At 40.3% G+C, this 20,119-nt stretch overlaps 1 protein-coding gene across 5 annotated transcripts in view; it reads left to right on the forward strand.

Moving 5' to 3' along the window:
* AKAP7 (A-kinase anchoring protein 7) overlaps positions 1-20,119 on the forward strand; it is a 142,931-nt gene that overhangs the window by 90,801 nt on the left and 32,011 nt on the right. Inside the window, exons 1-2 of one of the 5 annotated variants that reach the window (XM_004422322.3) lie at positions 13,630-13,748; positions 16,130-16,198. The exons of 3 other annotated variants lie outside the window; for them this stretch is intronic. In XM_004422322.3, coding sequence (XP_004422379.1) covers positions 13,700-13,748; positions 16,130-16,198 — 118 coding nt within the window. In that variant the 5' untranslated portion in view covers positions 13,630-13,699. Of the gene's footprint in view, positions 1-13,629; positions 13,749-16,129; positions 16,199-20,119 lie in introns of those variants that run through there. One more of the 5 variants, XM_087444119.1, reaches the window with a different exon arrangement.

Genomic DNA, 20,119 nt, shown 5'->3' on the forward strand with positions numbered 1-20,119 from the left:
CATGTTATTATGGATTTGCATTATTTGTAATGCTTTTCCTAAATTGGCACGTGATTAACGTTGGTGCATTTAAAAAATAAAAATGTGGGGGCTGGCCCAGTGGCGTAGTGGTTAAGTTCATGTGCTCTGCTTCGGTGGCCTGGGGTTTGCAGGTTTGGATCCTGGGCATGGGCCTACACACCGCTTATCAAGCCATGCTGTGGCAAGCGTCCCACATATAAAGTAGAGGAAGATGGGCACAGTTGTTAGCCCAGGGCCAATGTTCCTCAGCAGAAAGAGGAGGATTGGCATCAGATGTTAGCTCAGGGCTAATCTTCCTCAGCAAAAAATAAATAAATAAAAATCAAAATAAAAATGTATATATCTATATCAGGTGCTTTAATTTATGCATTTATGTAGTATTTTATATTGCATATGCATATTTGTATATAATTTATGTGTATAAATTCAATAGTGAAGATAAAAACTTCACTATTTTTTTTTTGGCTATGGGAAAAACATAAAGTTGGCAAATCTATTCTATTTAATGTAGTGTCATTTAAAAAATTGACTTGATAATGTGGAGAAAGCACAAGAGACAAACATGGGAAACTCGTTAAATTCTTCAGCATTCCACTGAAGCCTGGAGGAATTGGAGAGGATGCAGAATAGTGGAGAGAGAGGGAGGGCTCCAGAGAGAAGAGCATAGTGACCCAGAAGTTCCTAGAGTCAGTCAGACCTGTTCTAATGGTCTCTGGCACTTCCCAGCTGGCGACCTTGTGCACAAAACTTAACGACTCCAAACCTGTCTCTAAGATGGGGCTAATAATGGTGGTGACCTCATCAGGATGTTGTAGGACTGACCAAGATAAGCACGAAAAGCACTTAGCATCATGCCTGACACGTGCTCGGTGCTCACTCACCAGTGCCCACTGTTACTGCTGTGTTATTACAAAGTGTATGTAGAATTCTTTTTTTTTTTTTTTTGTGAGGAAGATCAGCCCTGAGCTAACATCCATGTCAATCCTCCTCTTTTTTGCTGAGGAAGACCAGCCCTGAGCTAACATCTATTGCCAATCCTCCTCCCTTTTTTTTCCCTTTTTCTCCCCAAAGTCCCAGTAGATAGTTGTACGTCATAGTTGCACATCCTTCTAGTTGCTGTATGTGGGATGCCACCTCAGCATGGCTGGACAAGTGGTGTGCCGGTGCGCGCCCGGGATCCGAACCTGGGCTGCCAGTAGCGGAGTGCGCGCACCCAACCACTAAGCCACAGGGCCGGTCCCTAGAATTCTTAAGCCCAGGACAGAGAAGGCTAGAAGAGTGACTTAAGGAAGGGTTAGTATAGTAAAAGAAGTCAATTTCTTCTTAATCTGTACTGGGAATACACTATTCTAGGAATTAGGAAATACTTTGGACACTAAAAGATGGTAAACACTGGAACAAGGTGTTAAGGGACTTGTAAAATGTTACTTTTTTTTTTTTTTTGGTGAGGAAGATTGGCCTCGAATTAACATCTGTTGCCAATTCTCCTCTTTTTGCTTGAGGAAGATTGTCCCTGAGCTAACATCCATGCCCATCTTCCTCTGTTTTGCATGTGGGACGCCTGCCACAGCATGGCTTGATGAGTGATGTGTAGGTCTGCACCTGGGATACGAACCTGTGAACTCTGGGCCGCCGAAGTGGAGCGTGCGAACCTAACCACTAGGTCACCAGGCCGGCCCCTGTCTTTACTTTTAAGGTGGAAAAGAGAGTACCACTTATGAGGTCATCTAACCTGCAGGTCTGAGTGACCTCATGAAGTTTCTTCCTTCATTATAATTCACAAATTCTCTATTTTATGTTAAATTGTTGTATTTTAGTTTTTGCCAAAGTTAGACTTTGATTATAATTGCATCTGATTAACTGGAAGAGAAGTGATAAAATCCTCATTATCTAGCTCAGTCTGAAAATCCAATTCCACTGTACGCTTCTTTTGTTATATATTTCCTCTTAAAATAGGAATTGGAGCGGGGAGTGTGATGGTGGTGAGTCAGGGCTCTCGGTTGTGGCCCACTGGCAGAGTGAACTGGGGAGGCATCGATGCTGCCTGAGCTGTTGGGTCACTCCTAGCTCCCTGGGGGCATTTGAGCTGCCAGCTATGCACATAGAGACTCCTCCTTCGCTTTGCAACTTCTGCAGTCTCTTTATGGCTGCTGTAATTTATTTGTGCAATTTATTGAGCAGACATTTATTGAACCTACCAAGTGCCAAGCATTATGCTGTATATTGAAGATCAAGATCAAAAATGGGCCAACAGGCACCACACTCTCCAAGAGTTTATTTTCTGGTGGGAAGTCACGCCAACAGTTTCAATTTAAGGCTGTAATGACTGTAATGAAGTTAATGGGAACCAAGTGAGGGTACTTCTGATTCGGCCTGGGATGGTCAGGAAAGGCTGCACAGAAGAGGTAATAAGGTTTGAGCTGAAAAATGAGAATGTCGGGAGACAGACAAGTGAAAGGGAGGTGTTTTCCAGGCTGAGTAGTGACCCAGAGGAGTGTAAGTGGTTCACTCTGCACATGAATTACTTATCCTTTAGATTTGATCTGAATTCAGATCTTATTTTGTAGGGAATGGGAGCCATGAAAAATTTTGGAGCTTGAAATGACACCATCAGATTTGTACTTTAGAAGGCCACTCCACCAGTCGTGTAAAAGCATGATGGTTGAAAGAGAACAGAAGCCTGAATCAGCAAGATGAGTAAGGAGTCTCTGGTGCTAGTCTGGGCAGGTTCTGGTAATGGCTTGCACTTGGCATTTGCAGTGGAGACAGAGAAGGAGGGGTGCGTTGCAGATCTAAGTAGGCAGGAGAGTCAGTATTTTCAGGGTGGATTGTGAAAGACAAGGGAGAAGTCTAGGATGGCTCCCAGATTTGGGTTTTAGACAGCTAGGTAGACTGTAATGCCCTACACCGAAGTAGAAGATAAAAGAGAAAACAGATTTTGATGACAAGAAGATGATGAGTTCGATTTTGGACGTTTTGAAGCACCTGTGGCCCAATCAAGTGACATGTCCAGGAGGGAAGTCTGGGACGCAGATGATATATCTGAGAGAGAGAAAGTGGGGTTCAGTGGCATCAGGTTAGTAGTTAAAGCTGTGGGTATGAATGAAGTAGCCGAGGGGTACCTGGGAAACCTGGGACTTCAGATTAGTTTTGCACTTAGTTAGCTGATAGATAACCATTGTAGAGGAAGGAAGGAGACCTTAGACAAAGGGGCTCAGAGGGAGAGAAAAGGTTGTGGAAGTTGTTTAAGCAAATGTGACAAATCTGTGTATTGTTTCTTGATCTGTGGGATCTGGACAGCAATGGCATAAAAATGCCCTGGACAATTCAAGTTTGCTTCTTTTACAGAGAAACTTGTTCTGGTAAAAACAGAGGGATAATGAGGGTTAGAAAAACACCGAGTATACTTATTTCCCTTTATGAAGTTTAAATTCTCTGTCGTTTTTCATTAACCAATAAAGATCCTTTGATATTTTATCTGACTTGAGTATGTTTTATATGCAATACCTAAAGCACTGAGTGTAGCTGACCGAGAGAACAATATTGTGTCAATTCATGAACTGTGGTTCTGTTTGCTCTTCTATTGACTAGGGTATTTAGGTGAATATTTTGTCTTGCTTCTGACTCTGAGTAAAGGAAACTTCATTTGATCATCACAGGTTTGTTATTTCATACCAGGGAACCATAGCTGCCAAATATATTATCATCGCTAACAGCTCTGATCAAAGCAAACGCTTGTACTTAAGAAGTCGGTCTTAGCATAACAAGATTTAGGGAAAGGCGGTTCACAGTTTCGCTGCTTGTTCTCCAGCTGTGCATTTAGCAAGAATTTAGTTTATAAGTGTGACATACATTTATCCATATATGGTAGTTTTTTTTAACTAGCATGACGCTCTTTTTCAATCATTTACTTTTGGGGGCTTTTTTCTTTTTTTGCTGAACAAAATAATTTATAGACACTTGCAATCACTTTCCTAATTTTAGTTGACTAAACAGTGGATATCACATTTTTATTAAAAATTAAATATAACACTCTGGCAGACTGTAGTGGCTAGGTGATGACAAGCACATGTGCCGAGTAGGGAAGACTAGGAAAGTGAATCTTCTTTTTTTTTCCAATTATTTTATTGAGGTTGTATTGGTTTATAACCTTGTGTAATTTCAGGTGTCCATTATTATTTATCAGTTTCTGTATAGATTGCATCATGTTCACCACTAATAGTCTAGTTTTTATCCATCACCATATATATATGCCCCTTTACCCCTTTTGCCCTCCCCCCACCCCCTTCCCCTCTGGTAACCACTAATCTGTTCTCTATCCATGAATTTGTTTATCTTCCACATATGAGTGAAATCATACGGTGTTTGTCTTTCTCTGTCTGGTTTAATTCACTTAACATAATACCCTCAAGGTCCATCCCTGTTATTACAAACAGGACGATTTTGTCTTTTTTTAATGGCTGAGTAGTATTCCATTGTATATAAATACCACATCTTCTTTATCCATTCATCGGTTGTTGGACATTTGGATTGCTTCCACGTCTTGGCTATTGTGAATAATGCTGCTATGAACACAGGGATGCGTAAATCTCTTTGTGTTGTTAATTTCATGTTCTTTGGATAAATAGCCAGTAGTGGGATAGCTGGATCATATCATATTTCTTTCTTTTTTTTTTTTTAAAGATATATTTATTTATTTATTTTTTCCCCCAAAGCCCCAGTAGATAGTTGTATGTCATAGTTGCACGTCCTTCTAGTTGCTGTATGTGGGATGCGGCCTCAGCATGGCCGGAGAAGTGGTACGTTGGTGCGCGCCCAGGATCCGAACCTGGGCCGCCAGCAGCGGAGCGCGCGCACTCAACCGCTAAGCCACGGGGCCGGCCCCTATGGTATTTCTATTTTTAATTTTTTGAGAAATCTCCACACTGTTTTCCATAGTGGCTGCGCCAGTTTGCATTGCCACCAGCAGTGTATGAGGATTCCCTTTTCTCCATATCCTCTCCAACATTTGTTGGTTTTTGTTTTGTTAATTATAGCCATTCTGACGGGTTTAAGGTGATATCTCATTGTAGTTTTGATTTGCATTTCCCTAATAATTAGCGATGTTGAACATCTTTTCATGTGCCGCTTGGCCATCTGTATATCTTCTTTGGAAAAATGACTGTTCATATCCTCTGCCCATTTTTTGATCAGGTTGTTCATTTTTTTGTTGTTGAGTTGTATGAGTTCTTTATATATTTTGGAGATTAACCCAGGAAGGTGAATCTTGATAATCTTAAGCCACCAAATTAACCAACCCTAGAGCGACTGTACCTTAGATTATAGGAGACAATGACACTTCTTTATTTTTTAACCATTTGAATCAGGAATTTTTTTTACTTGCCGCTGAATGCATCCTAATAGATATATATTTCAGATGTGAATTAAGAAATGTATCCACAGAAAGTAGACTCAGTGTTTTGGTTTTACGGATGTTTAAATATGGTTCTGATAGTTACCAAAACTTGTTAGAGGTATCCATAAACAGAATGACTACTGACATGGTGTATCAGATGTATGTCAGTCTGGGCCATGGTGGATCATGACAGATCCTGAGACCTGCCAAAACCAATCTTAGTTTAACTGCATTTCATCTGGTATAAGTGAATTTTCTTTTCATTTTCTTGGGGATCCACTTTCATTCTTCCTTATCCCTATAAGTATTATTCGAGGAAAAAAACTTTAATAATAATGTGATGAGTTTTTTTTTTTTTTTGTGAAGAAGATCAGCCCTGAGCTAACATCCGTGCTAATCCTCCTCTTTTTGCTGAGAAAGACCGGCTCTGCGCTAACATCTATTGCCAATCGTCCTCCTCTTTTTTTTTTTCCCCCCAAAGCCCCAGTAGATAGTTGTATGTCATAGTTGCACATCCTTCTAGTTGCTGTATGTGGGACGTGGCCTCAGCATGGCCGGAGAAGTGGTGCGTCGGTGCGCGCCCGGGATCTGAACCCGGGCCGCCAGTAGTGGAGCGCGTGCGCTTAACCGCCAAGCCACGGGGCCGGCCCTGTGATGAGTTATTAAAGCACTTTTTATCTGAAGTCTTCAAATCCTTTACATAGCAGGAAATGCGACTAACCATTGTCTTTTTTTAATTTTAATTAATTTTTTTTACAGTAACACTGGTTTATAACATATAAATTACAAGTATACGTCATTATATTTTGACTTCTGTATAGACTACATCTTTGGCGTTCACCACCAAAAGTCTAGTTGCCATCTGTCGCCATACATATGTGCCCCTTACCCCTTTCTCCCTCCTCTGACTCCCTTCTCTGGTAACCACCAATCTGTTCTCCATTTCTATGTGTTTGCTTGTTTGTTTGTCTTCCACATATGAGTGAAATCACGTGGTATTTGTCTTTCTCTGTCTGACTTATTTCACTTAGCATAATACCCTCAAGGTCCATCCATGTTTTTGCAAATGGCACAGTTTTGTCTTTTTTATGGCTGAGTAGTATTTCACTTTATATAAATATACACCACATCTTCTTTATCCATTCGTCCATTGGGGAGCACTTAGGTTGCTTCCAAGTCTTGGCTATTGTGAATAATGCTGACATAGGGGTTGCATATATCTTTTCAAATTCCTTGGATAAATACCCAGAAGTGGAATAGCTGGATCATGTGGTATTTCTATTTTTAATTTTTTGAGAAATCTCCATACTGTTTTCCATAGTGGCTGCACCAGTTTGCATTCCCATCAGCAGTGTGTGAGGGTTCCCTTTTCTCCACACCCTCTCTAATACTTGTTATTTCTTGTCTTTTTAATAATAGCCATTCTGACGGGTGTGAGGTGATATCTTATTGTAGTTTTGATTTGCATTTCCCTAATAATTAGTGATGTCCAACATCTTTTCATGTTCCTGTTGGCCATCTGTATATCTTCTTTGGAAAGATCTCTGTTCATATCCTCTACCCGTTTTTCAACCAGATTGTTCGTTTTCTTGTTGTTGAGTTATATGAGTTCTTTGTATATTTTGGAAATTAACTCCTTATTGGATATGTGATTTGCAAATATTTTCTCCCAGTTAGTGGGTTGTCTTTTCGTTTTGTTGATGGTCTCCTTTGCTGTGCAGAAGCTTTTTAGTTTGATGTAGTCCGATTTGTTTATTTTTTCTTTTGTTTCCCTTGCCTGGGTAGGCATGGTATTCAAAAACACACTGCTAAAACCAATGTCAAAGAGTGTACCACCTATGTTTTCTTCTAGGAATTTTATGGTTTCAGGTCTTACATTCAGGTCTTTAATCCATTTTGAGTTAATTTTTGTGTATGGTGTAAGATAATGGTCTGCTTTCATTCCTTTGCATGTGGCTGTCCAGTTTTCCCAACACCATTCATTGAAGGGACTTTTCTGTCTCCATTGTATGTTCTTGGCTCCCTTGTCAACAATTAGCTGTTCGTAGATGTGTGGTTTTATTTCTGGACTCTTGATTCTGGTCCATTGATCTGTGTGTCTGTTTTTGTGCCAGAACCATGCTGTTTTAATTACTAGAGCTTTGTAGTATATTTTGAAATCAGGGAGTGTGATACCTCCAGCTTTGTTCTTTTTTCTCAGGATTCCTTTGGCTATTCAGGGTCTTTTGCTGTTCCATATAAATTTTAGGATTCTTTGTTCTATTTTCCTGGAAAATGTTGTTGGAACTTTGATGGGGAGTGCATCGAATCTGTAGATTGCTTTAGGAAGTATAGACATTTTAACTATGTTGATTCTTATAATCCATGAGCACAGAATATCTTTTCATTTCTCTGTGTCTTTTTCAGTTTCTTTCAACAGTGTTTTATAGTTTTCAGTGTACAAGTCTTTTACCTCCTTGGTTAGATTTATTCCTAATATTTTTCTTTTTGTTGTGATTGTAAATGGGATTGTATTCTTGAGTTCTCTTTCTGCTATTTTGTTGTTAGTGACTAACTGTTGTCTTGCCCAAGGTCAGAGGGTGGACCACTTTCAGAGCTAAATATAGATTGAGGCCATTCCACATACAGAATAATTAGGACCTGTGAAAAACCCCCAGTAAATTAGAAACTGTAGAACCAAATTTTGTGTTGTTTACATTGTTAAGCTGCAAATAAAATGTACTCATTGGGTCCTATTGGCTTTTCTGAAATACATTTTTCTTCCTGTGAAAGATGTTGCTTTCTCTCTGTGGCTCAGGCCACTAAAGGATTAAAGGCACTTGAATAAGCAAGCAGCCATGTCACATAATACAAGTGCTGGCCTGCAGATTAAGTGTATTCTTTGCTTTTCCTTTTTTTTTTTTAAATAGGTTTTAACTTCCATGCATTTTAACTTGTCCATGAGTAAGTAACTCATGTCAGTTTTTGTGACTTCGTTGTTAATGCCTGAAAAGAAGGATGGGCTGTAAAGAGCAGGACTGAACGGTATCTTTCTAGAACTGACGACTGTTACTGGCCTTTGTTCCTCTGTTACTCATTGCCTTAATAAAACTGTCGAGTGGGATTTACCACCTCGAGGGTGCTGAGCTCCCTCCTGTTCCCTCGGGGCCTCCCACTCTCCGGGGCCCCGGCTTCCTCTTTCACCTCCCCTGGCTGCGTTCCTCCACTCAAGAGTTGACTTCACCCCAAGAGCGGATGTGATTCTCCTAGTAGCACATACTAAGTGTTTAACAAATAGTGCCTGGAATCGAATTGAATTGATAAAATGGTATAATATAAATTGGAGGTATCCAAATATACGATGTAACTTGTCAGCCCATCTTCCAGGCTCCTACCTCAAGAGCTCTACTGCTATCTGTTCTCTGAACAGGGAAATAAATTCTCCTCCCTAATTTGTTTCTCACCAGTTAAGGAAAAGGCTTCAACTACATACGTTGTTTAAGATTGGTCCAATACATAGGAAAGAACTGACTGAATAATACGCACGGAGGAGGCATTGAAAATTGGCACTAGCAGGAATGCATCCGTAGAGATTTAGGAAAGACTATTCTGGATTGGTAAAGAAGGACTTCTCTTATAATTCTAGTTATCTGCTCGTTTCTTCCCCTTTCCTAAATGCACATACTCTGTATATAGTGCGTTATGTTTTTCTCCTTGTGTTTTATAGGAAAAAACACATTCTCTTTCCAATTGCATACTGAAACTGTATAGCATATTGCAATTGCAAACACAAATACCCGTAACTTTCAGTTTCAGAGAAAAACACCTAAAGTACTGGAAAGAGAAGTAAAGTTTTCATTGAAAATATGGACTAAAGTAGGAATAATGGTAAAAAAAAAAAAAAAGATTCTTGGCTCCCAAATTTCTCAGTTACACCAAGATTTTTTCCCTGGTAATTAAAAAGATGAGTTTAACAGTGAGATTTACAGATAATCCTTAAAGTTTTTCGATTATGGTTTTTTCAACCTCTTTCCCTTATAAACAGGCACTCATAAGAACAGCTTTGGAATATCAGTATTGAATCATGTAGTTTCAGAACTTTGCCCTTTGGTTACAGAACGGCTACAGAGATGCAGGGGCGACTAAACAATGAGGAGCATCTACTGGGTCTGGGATATATGGAAGATATGTGCTTATTGTGATTGATTATTGAGAATGGAGATTGGATTTTGCAAGAACACGGAGAAACAAAATAACAGTATTGGATATGTCCATCCAACCTTCTTCAGGCCCAGAATAATTGTTTGTCTTTTGGCACTCTGATGTCAACATAAAAAATTGAGATATCTTCCAAAACATAAATTGTCGAGCACTTCTTGAACTTACGTATATTTTCATTGAATCTGTGACATTTCTTGGCATAACAGTTTCCATAAGTATGCAACCTGCTGTATAATGAAATCCTGAAGTGTCTCTTTTGAGCTTAAAAGCATGTCTCCCAGGGGTCGGTTCCAGAATTTGGAGGAATAAAGTGATTTCCCCTCTCTTTACTCTTCATGATTTAATGTCCTCTTCCTCTTGACTCTTTTGAATAAAAGAACATTTACTTTTTCTTTTCTTTCTCATATGTTTCCGTAAGTTGTCAAACTCAGCTTTCCTTTAACTAATGAATTGGAGGTCTCGGAAGAGTTGGTAGTCTGTAAAGGTTTATAGTCAGAATCTTACAGTGAGATTTATTCTTCATCAAGTCAGACTTTACAGCGAGGTTGCTCAGAAATCAAAATATATATGTGTGTTCAGTTGTAGGTAGAAAATAATGCCAACCAACAAAACAGCGAATAGCGTTTTTGTCATTGTTAAGGTTTATTTTTTCCCATTAGAGACGGTAATCAGAGCTGATATTTCCAAGCACACGGAGAAGAGGCAGCTGCCACCCCCTCATCTCTTTTAGTTTTATTCCTGCCATTTTAACCATTATAATAAAAATCCAAACTACTGTAGCAGATGCTAATCATGATGTGTCTGTGGCCAGGCCTGTGAGAAAAGGAAACATGAAAAGGTTATGATTTTACATTTATGAACATGATATCATAACAGATATTTTTTCTCACTGAAGTTAACCTTACTTCTTTTTTTAATCTTCTTCTAGTTGTAGTAGATGTCTGTGTATTACTGAAAGGAATCTGTTAAGCCCCCAATAAAGCCCCATAAAACCCCAGGGATTACTTGTGAATGGTTCAGGCTGCTCTTTTTCCTGGAAAATGAATGTTTTCAGGAGCCATTCTGGTATCTCTGTGCTCCCGATAGAGTCTCTCTCTTCGTGGCCTGGCAGGGAGCTCCAATAAGGGGTCTTTCTCTAGGTCCTTTGTTTTAAAATAGGATGATATTACTCTAGCGCCATTAATAAAGAGATTTGGTGACAAAATATGAGAAACCAAATCATTTTAAATATATTACCATAGAGCTTGGTTAAATAACCATTTTTCTGCATGTTATTCTGATACGGTAGTAAGCTATTTCATAAAGTATACACCTGATACCGCACACAAATTGTGTTTAATGATACAGAACTCTGGGATCAGACATTCAGGGTTTTTGCAGCTAGACAAATTGAGTTCAAATTCCGGTATTGTCACATACTGTCTGAGAGATTTTGGCCAAGTTACTTTTCTGAGCTTAAGTTTTTTCTTCTGTAAAATGGGAATGGTAATAGTACCTTCCTCCTAGAGCTGTGGTCGGGATTACATGAATGAACAAATGCAAACGCTTAGCGAGGGCCTGGCGTAGAGCAAGTATCCAGTAAAGGTTAGTGTTTACTTACTCAGTTTACTACTGGATTGTTTTTGTGAGAGAGGAGAGGGTGAGGAGGGGCTTATGTCTTATACTATTCAAGTAAATTACTCACTGTTGTATTCCCAAGTAATTGGATAAAGGATGGCTCCTTTCTAGGTCCTTCTGAATTACCATTCTGATTTGAGGGGGGACGTGGAATGGCAGGGAAGAAAATCAAGTTTTTCCACCAGTATTCCTAACATATATATGGTTTGTTTTCTAAGTGAAAAAATCCAGACACATGAATGTCTCACTTATTTTGAGTTGAAAATTTATATATATGAAAACTTGTGTGAAACCTATAGAAATGAAATCACATTTGATTGTATATTTAATGGATCATCTTTATTGAAAAAAATCAAAACTAAGCAATGTGAAGACTCTTCTTGGAAATCCGGGGCTAGGAGTGGCCATAAACCTACAGTATGAAATTACCGCCTCTCAGGGCTGAGCTAAACCGTAGTGATCATGACATCAGACTCCATCCCCTCCTTGAGGTGAAATGATGTGCTAATTATTGGCACAATTAAAAGCCAGTTTCAAAATTCCTGTCTTGAATTTCTCAATTGTTTTCTAATTTTTTATTATGGTTAATTTACTTTCAATGCTTATGAAAAAAAGTCTCTAACGTTATATAGCCCCCCTTAGATTGCAGAATATCCTGAGATAGACACTGTTATGTAGCCAATGACACATTTTATATATTTTATTCTTAATTGCACGTTTTCAGAAGTAGCGCCGACAGGGACTAATTAATAAAGTGAAGTTGGTAGTGAAGTTCATCACAGATTGTTATCCCTGGACTCTGCATTTGAGTGAGGGGCCTTTTTGCTTGGAGGCCACATGTGTAATATGGGCAGTAGCTCAGATGGCAGCTAGTGGGGCATGAAATGGGAAGAGGAGTTGCTGAGATCGCTAGCTACTGCTGGAAAGACTGAAATGCGTATAGACACAGTACGTGGACAACGTGTTCTCTTCTTCCCTTCCTCCCGAGCACTATCTACTTTGCAACAACAAATTAAAACTTTATAATGAACTTGCCTGATTTATAGATGAAGATAGCAGAACTCTGACAAAGAGGTCAAAGTTTCATAACTGTTAATATCTGACAGGCCTGGGACTCAGACTTCTGGCTTTCTGCTCCTGAAGGTTTTATCGCAACACCAATGTTGGCGATGGGGGAATGCCAGGAGTTACTCGTTTTCCTCAATGAAGAGCGTTCACGGCAAATGTTTCTTTCTTTAACACAAAAAGTAATGTTTAAGATAAAAAAAAACGGACAATTTTTATTATTCCAAACTGCACACTCTGTTCAGACAATGCAAGTCGACATAGTGCCTTCAGAGCCACGGGAAGTTTTCACATCATACGGTGCCCTCTCCAGCCAACTCCTGGTCACTAGGTATGTTTGCCTTGCTGGGGAGTAGAGGGGTAAAGTAAGGATTGGGGTGGGATTTCTGGTACTAAGAGTGGTCTTTCATTCCCCTAGTGTCATAAAGTAAGGCTGCTCCCTATACAAGAGATCAGATCTTGAACAATTACATGAAATCAGTTATCTCATGTCATGAAGTTCAAAATATATCATGTCTTGAAATTCGTTATTTTGCTGTCTGAATTTGCTTCACTCCCTTGTGGTTTCATTCAGAAAGACGCTCTTATTTCTGATCTTTTTCTCAGTGATGCTTCTAGATTTGGGGAATTATCTGGGCTATTGACCTATTTGATGCTATGACTTCAGAATTTATAGTATTGACTTCATGCTTTATAAGAGGAACAAGGCAGTGTTTTCTAAAACAGATATTTAGCTTTAAAAGATGCTGTAAAGTGCAGATCACACTTGATATTCTCCTCCCCACCTCTCCCTGTCAGTTCTAGGATTCATGCCGTTTGTTAGGTAGATAGTGGTACTTCATACGTGTTATGTTTTCTGTGTTCTGCAGTGTCATTTTCCCTATACATGAAACAAACAAAGAAACAAAAACCTCCTGGGGATAAAGGAAAGCTCTTCCTCTTTAAAGAGCAGACAGAAAATAGAGATTTTTTTCCTTTAAATTTCCCTGTGTAATGACTGTATTTGTCTGTAGGAGAAAGGACTCAGAGTGGTCTGATCTTGGTTACCTTTCTTTAAGACACACACAGATACCCACACAGCACACGTGGCACGTCTCTGAGGCCAAGAGCTCCCAGTTTTGTGAGAATTAGGGAGCATACGGCCACTTCCTTGGCTGCAGGCCGGGCCCGGAGCAGTGGCGTGCCGGGCTGGAGGGCGGGCTGGGAGGTGGAGCCTCCCTGCTCACTGCAGCGAGTTCCCTTCTCCCTTCTCCACGGCCGTGCATTGGCTGCTCACGCTCCAGGTGCTGCTCCTCGCAGTGGAGCAGGCAGGCTGTGCTCACAGACCGTGGGATAAACTGCGGCTTCTGTTTGGGGTGCCCCGGCAGAGAAACACCGGGAAGGGAAGACAGCGCCAGTGCCATGGGCCAGCTCTGCTGCTTTCCTTTCTCGAGAGATGAGGAAAAAATCAGTAAGTGTGATGTGGACTGTGCAGAATTCTAAGTGATGGACTATTTTGTGTGGCTGTCTTCTAGGGGTAGTTTTGTGTTTTTCTTATGGGAAAGAGAGCAGCTGTGATTTTTCATGTGCCTGTCTTAAAAGGGTTGGTAGGTGTGTAGTGAATAATTAACTATAAAAGTACTGTAACTCAATAAATAGGCTATGTTAGAAATACAAAATCCCGACAACTTATTTTTGATTTTCTTCTGTTGGTATTCTTACAGCTCATTTTTATCACACTATTTAGGGTCAGAGTTTCGAGTTTCCTTAAATCACGGCATACAATTTGATATATTGTGCAAGCTAGACTTCATTTTTCTTATCTGAAATCAGGATATTTTCAGAGCAATGCTCAATTATAACATATGGAGAAGTAAAGCTGGCTCTAAAATGACGTATATTATGCATTTGCAGATATTTTCCTGTGTCTTCTGCTTTGTTCTCCATAGAGGGGATTCAGGTGTAATCGTAAGACCATCCCAAACAGTGGTGCCGCTTTGCTTCCAGCAAAAACCTCAGTGAATATTTTCAAACAAACGGCAGGCAGGTTCCACATCTGCTTGTGGTCCAGAAAACAGAACTTAGGGTGATGACAGTTGCATTAAAATGTTTTCCTCACTGGCTTCTGTGCATTCACTTACATTTTAGCTCGGTTCAGTCCAGTCCCCACATTTTCACTGGTGTGCTCAATAATTTGCCTTATGCTAGTTGCCCCCAAATATAGAATTTTTACTTCTTTTTCAATAAGATGTTTACAGTCTTACTTACTAAATTTGCAGCTACATTTCTGTCCGGTCAGTGTTTTATTTAAATAAATTTAAATAGATCTACAGAATCTCATGATATCTGCTTCACATCCTTAAAGGTCCACATCTGGCTTTTATTTCCTGCTGCTTGTTCCTCAGGAAATTAGCCAGGGACAGGTTTTAAAAAAAATTAACACATTTCCTATACCAGTTCACTTGGGAAATAAGCCAGTTTTTACAATAAATCTTCTGAGAATGCTTTGGAGTAAACGTCGGGAAACTTGAGAGCTTTAGGTTGTTAACAAGAGCCAAAGAGCTGTGCTCTGAATTTGACTTGTGAAAATGATACTGAACAGTATGCTATGACCCTGATCTTAAAGGCTGAGATGACTTTACAACCAAATCGTTCACTTTCTAACAATAAGCATTGGCATTCATTTGGCAGCCTGAAACTTTTCAGATATTTGTCAGAATGATTTATCTGTAGTTCTGGAGGGTTTTGGTTGGTTGATTCATTCCTTGAGGACCATCCCTGTCTGAAAAACCTTGGTGTGTGGACAGATGTGGGACATTCTTTCCTTACCCGTCCGCACTTCCTAGTCCTCTGCTCTAGGTTTTCACGGGATCACCTGCTTCTGTCTATTCTGTGCCTCCTCCTCCCTGTCAGTAAGCAGCAGTCTTCTGGGCTCTAACTGAAGAAGTCATTTCAACTCAATTAGGAATTTGCTCTTCTCTGTCTTTCTTCTCTGGGATCATTGGAGTGCAAAGCCTTGTGTTTTACATACAGTGCTGCCTAATATTGATTGACAGGAAGTGGTATATACTACTTTTTGGGTTTACTTTCTCAAATTCCAAAATTTTAAAAAGAAAATGAAGACAGGACACTGAGTTTGAAGTGAAGTTCTAGTCCGGAAGTACCAGTTACGGTTGGAATCAAGGCACTCGTGCCCCCTTGTTCTCTCTCATTCACCCCCACTGGACCCCCGGTCTTCCCCATTCTCTCCCCATCATTCTTTCATCTCTTTGCTTTTATCGTTGCTTCACCATTTTTCTCCTCCTATTCTGCTCCACACTCCATTCACATACCTCATCAGCTGTTTTCTGATGCTGAGTTCAATTTCTCTGCTACGGGATGGTCTAAAGAGAAGCTTCTCTGCCAGACGCTGCTGTGCCACTGGTAATACATGTCCAACAGCACTTACAAAGCGGACTTGAAAAAAGTGGCAGAGAATTCATTAGCCAGCCTGCCTCAAGAAAGATGTGAATTAGCCCTCACTGTAGACATCCAGTCCGTAAGCTGTGTTGATAACATGTACAAGAATCCATAATAGACGTCTGGGTGAGGGTGACAGCATTTTTCTGATCTTGCTGCTGGATTGTGTGGTAACCTCCTGGGTCTTATTCATCCCTGTGGCCCCACCTCTGGGCCACGTGCTCACTGAGGACCTACGAGCGGCAGAGCACAAAAATGTGAATGCCTACACCCTTCTAATTCTGCTGTGAAAGGTAGTGGCCCTGGAATGTACCTCCTGAGGGTCACATTATGGAGAATTAAACAAGTTTGTGGTGAAGGTTTAAATGTGTGGATGTCATTCTCAAAACACAGGTGAGTTGGAAAGCCCGTCCTCTGCAGTCCTGCAGAAGTACAGAAAGGACATACCCAGCTGGCCAAGTGGTAAGAGTCCAGTGGCCCCCTCCCCACCCTCTGCTATTTTATTCTGCTTTTCCCGTTGGTGGTGGTGGTAGATAGAAAGGATTCTCATTTAATTGATTTATTAGTGCTACTATTTTAATCTATTGATAGCAAACTAATGATTTTTTAATCAGCTAGTTGTGCAGGGGCCTAAGTTTGTGTGGAAAGTTAACTGTGTCATAGCCAGAAATCTTGATAACACGGTGAATAGCCACATGCAGTAGAACTCATCCTGGTTTATTTATCAGTTAACGCAGCACCAAACAGCTAGGCCTGTATTGTTTAAATCCCAGCAGTTGAACATTTTCTCAAAGCATATGTTTTTTCGCCACAAGAGTATACCGACAATAAATGCATTTTTCTTCAAGAGTAAGCTCTTTCTGTTGCTACACAGGAACATTTGTAACGTTAAACATTACCGTAGATATTGTAGGATTAACAACGTTGTATATATTCTCCTATGTAGTTTTTGCTGAATTCTGTATAACACTTATTTTCCTTGAATTACCTGATTTCTCAGAGTGAGCTTCCTGAAGGCAATGTCCATGAGCAGGAATGTTATTGCACAGGCTTGCTGACTGCTGCAGTTTGTTATCTATCTTGTTAAGTAACTCTCAGAAGAAAACTTAATGATGAAATAGACACCTCTATAACTAATTAGAAAACGTTTCATTTGCTCGTTTCCTATTGCAGTTTTTCCTATTTTGAAGTGCATTGCTTTTAGGTAGAATGAAATAGCTGAATCTCCAAGGATGAACCATACTGCCTCCTGAAATAGTCAGCTTCCTGTCACTGGAGGCATTCGAGCATAGGATGAGAAGCCACTCCTAGGGATGCTGGAGGGAGAATGGAACAGCTAGTGAATGGATACATTGACAGCTTGTTACTTCTAAACCTGATGTTCTGCGATGCTGCAAATAAAATAGTGTTAGTATGTGTTTTAGAAAGACACATATTTTAATTTCAGGAGTATGTATTTTAACAATACACATGTATTTTACTTTTATATATGAAATATGTTTCAATATAGTCTTTTTGTGTGGGATGAGTTAGCAGGACCATTTATAGTATCCATTTCATAAACATGAGTCAAATCCCAAGATAGTTTGTTTCTTATGATTTGGAATTTCATGGTATAACGTTAATATATAAATTGAGGTAAACAGTGTTAATTTAATGTCTGGTGAATACTTATATTTTTGAACCTTAATTACCATGGTGGTTATTGTTCAGTTATACTCAGGGAAGTCTGTATTTAGATTTTCCAGTTCTCCAGAAGGCTTCCTAGAAATCCTATCGCCTTATACGTTGCTCTTCTTGTTTGTGCTTAGATACACCGACTTCGAGGCTATCTTCCGTGTGTGCTCTATCTCATTGCACAGACTTCAGGCACCCCGTGTGCAGCACCCAGGTCGTATGCCTCTCTGAGTGGCACTAGACCCTAACATGGTGTCTTACCCGGAGGAAGCATGTTCTAAATGTTTGTTAGTGAAGAGAATGAAACACATTTCCTGTTAGGTTATGAGTATGGGAGAACTTCAGGATAAATCAGCCTATCAGGGGACAGGATTTGGAATGACTCTGGTTACTGTTGTAACCTATAAAGAACTTGGGTTACTAAATGTACTAGAGAAACTTTTTAACAGGTTTTCACTTAGATGCTACCGAATGGGCGCCAGGAAATGTGTGATGGGGAACCTCCCATCAGTGGACAGTAGCATTCATTTTCCTTCCTTGCCTGTAGAGATGTGTTTGTACACAGGGGACAGAGCGTGACCTGGCTCTGCTGCTGCGTACTGAAAACAAATGGCCCATCCTGTGGCGGGCAGTTTTTTACTGTAGAAGGAGCACAGGACTGGAGGTAGGGAGACCTGGACCATAAACCCGGCTCTGCCACCAACATCCTGCCTGACACTGGGAAGCTGCTGACATCTCTGAGCCCAATTCTTCATATTTAAGAAGTGGGGGTGAACTACCCCCCCATGATCTTGCAAGTTTGTTCGTTTTTTCCCCCATTTGTCTCTTAGAGCTAGTAGTCTGGGAAATAAATATTAGAGATATGATTTAGTTCCTTCTTCTTCCCCCCTACTCCTTCTCCTCCTCCTCTTTTTCCTTTTCTTCTTTTTAATTTATTGAATGTGTACTGTGTGCCAGGTACTATGCTAGGATCACTTGGAAAACAGCTTATGAAATGAAAGTATTAGAAAATAAATTCTTCCTGGGGCCGGCTCCGTGGCTTAGCGGTTAAGTGCGCGCGCTCTGATGCTGGCGGCCCGGGTTCGGATCCCGGGCGCGCCCCAAGGCACCGCTTCTCCGTCCAGCGCGAGGCCGAGTCCCACATACAGCAACTAGAAGGATGTGAACCTATGACATGCAACTGTCTGCTGGGGCTTTGGGGGGAAAAAATGAATAAATAAAATCTTTAAAAAAAAAAAAAAAAGAAAATAAATTCTTCCCAACTGTCCCATTTAAGAGAGGAAGTGGCTGAAAGCCAGTAGTTTGAGGGAGTTCTTAGTTACAGTCCTTCGGGGGTCCTGTGGGCCCAAGAGCAGGTAGGAGGCTGGGACCCCAAGCAGCTCGTTATCCGCTACCCCCCCCTTATGAAACTCTGAAGCACAGTAAGGTCAGTGGTGCTCTGTGTAACCTGAGACTACATTTTGCACAAGATTTCAGTGGGTAATATTGTGGTAGCAGCAGTAATGTGCAATATAAAACACTTAACTAGAGTCACTAAAGATTAGATTTTTGCTTTATTCAGCAATGTGTACCCAAGAGGTTTGTGACTCTAAAATGAAGGATAGGCACATGAAAGCAAATGCTAATGGTTACTATTCCTATCTTACCTCCCTGGTCCCCTTTGTTAATTCATAGGCTATATGGTAACTGAATTTCCTTTTGTTGCTGTTCTCAGACCTTTTTAGAGTTTGCCTGGATTCTATGATCAAATGTTGAATAACTTTCATCGGGAGTAGCAAGACTGTAGAATTTTCCCCAGCCGCTTGTCCCTGGTTGCTCTGAGCTCCATCCAGATGCCCTGTCAGGCAAGTGATGTGAGCTATCCCTGTGTCTTCTTTGCTGGGGGCCATCTGAAAAAGGAATGGGGAAGCTGATGTACATAAAGGTTTTGGCCAATAAAAGAAAGCTTTGTATATTACCCCTTCCTGGGTCATTTACATTTTTACAAGACTAAATTATCCCAAGTGTTCTTGGGAAGTATTGGTAGTAAAATAGTAAATTAAGCAGCAGTATTGACTTAGTTCAAAATAGTCTCTAATGGAGGAATTTCAGGCAACTAGTAAAACTCTTTCAGGGCATCTGATAAATCACTTCCTAAAGATAATTGCCTTCTGTTTAATTGAGTTGGCACTGCCTCATATGTAGGTCTTGGAGCTTTCATCTGCAAACTTCTGATACCCACAGGAAAGAAACTCAAAAGAGCTCCAAAACTCTCAGTGCTGAAGGCAGGGGATTTTGGAGGCAGATAGACTCAGCTTGCGTCTTTAGTTCTGATATTTACTGTGTAACTTCTCTAAGCCTCTATACCCTCATCTTGAATCACTACTTATTGTGAGAATTAAATAAGCTACTGTCTATAAAATGCCTGACACTGTGGTTTGCATATAATAGACCCAGTAAATATAATTTCTCTGTAACAAATGGAAGTGTGCTGTGTAACTGTAGTCACCTTAGAAGTCGGCTTGGCAGAACTATGGTTTTGTTTCTATCATGCCCGGGAGGGGAGAAAAGGGACTTAGAATTTCAGACCTTGAATTGTTGAGTAGACTTATAAGATTTATCTGTGTAGCATCCTTTCATTTCATAGACATCCTCTACTTCTCTTTGGGGTTCTCTCTTTCATGACGCCTTGCTTCCCTGCCCTAGGAGAGACCTGTGGTCCAAGCA

This window comes from Ceratotherium simum, chromosome 19 (genome assembly GCF_057802395.1).
Source record: "Ceratotherium simum simum isolate JZ-2026a chromosome 19, ASM5780239v1, whole genome shotgun sequence".
Classification (NCBI taxonomy): Eukaryota; Metazoa; Chordata; class Mammalia; order Perissodactyla; family Rhinocerotidae; genus Ceratotherium; species Ceratotherium simum.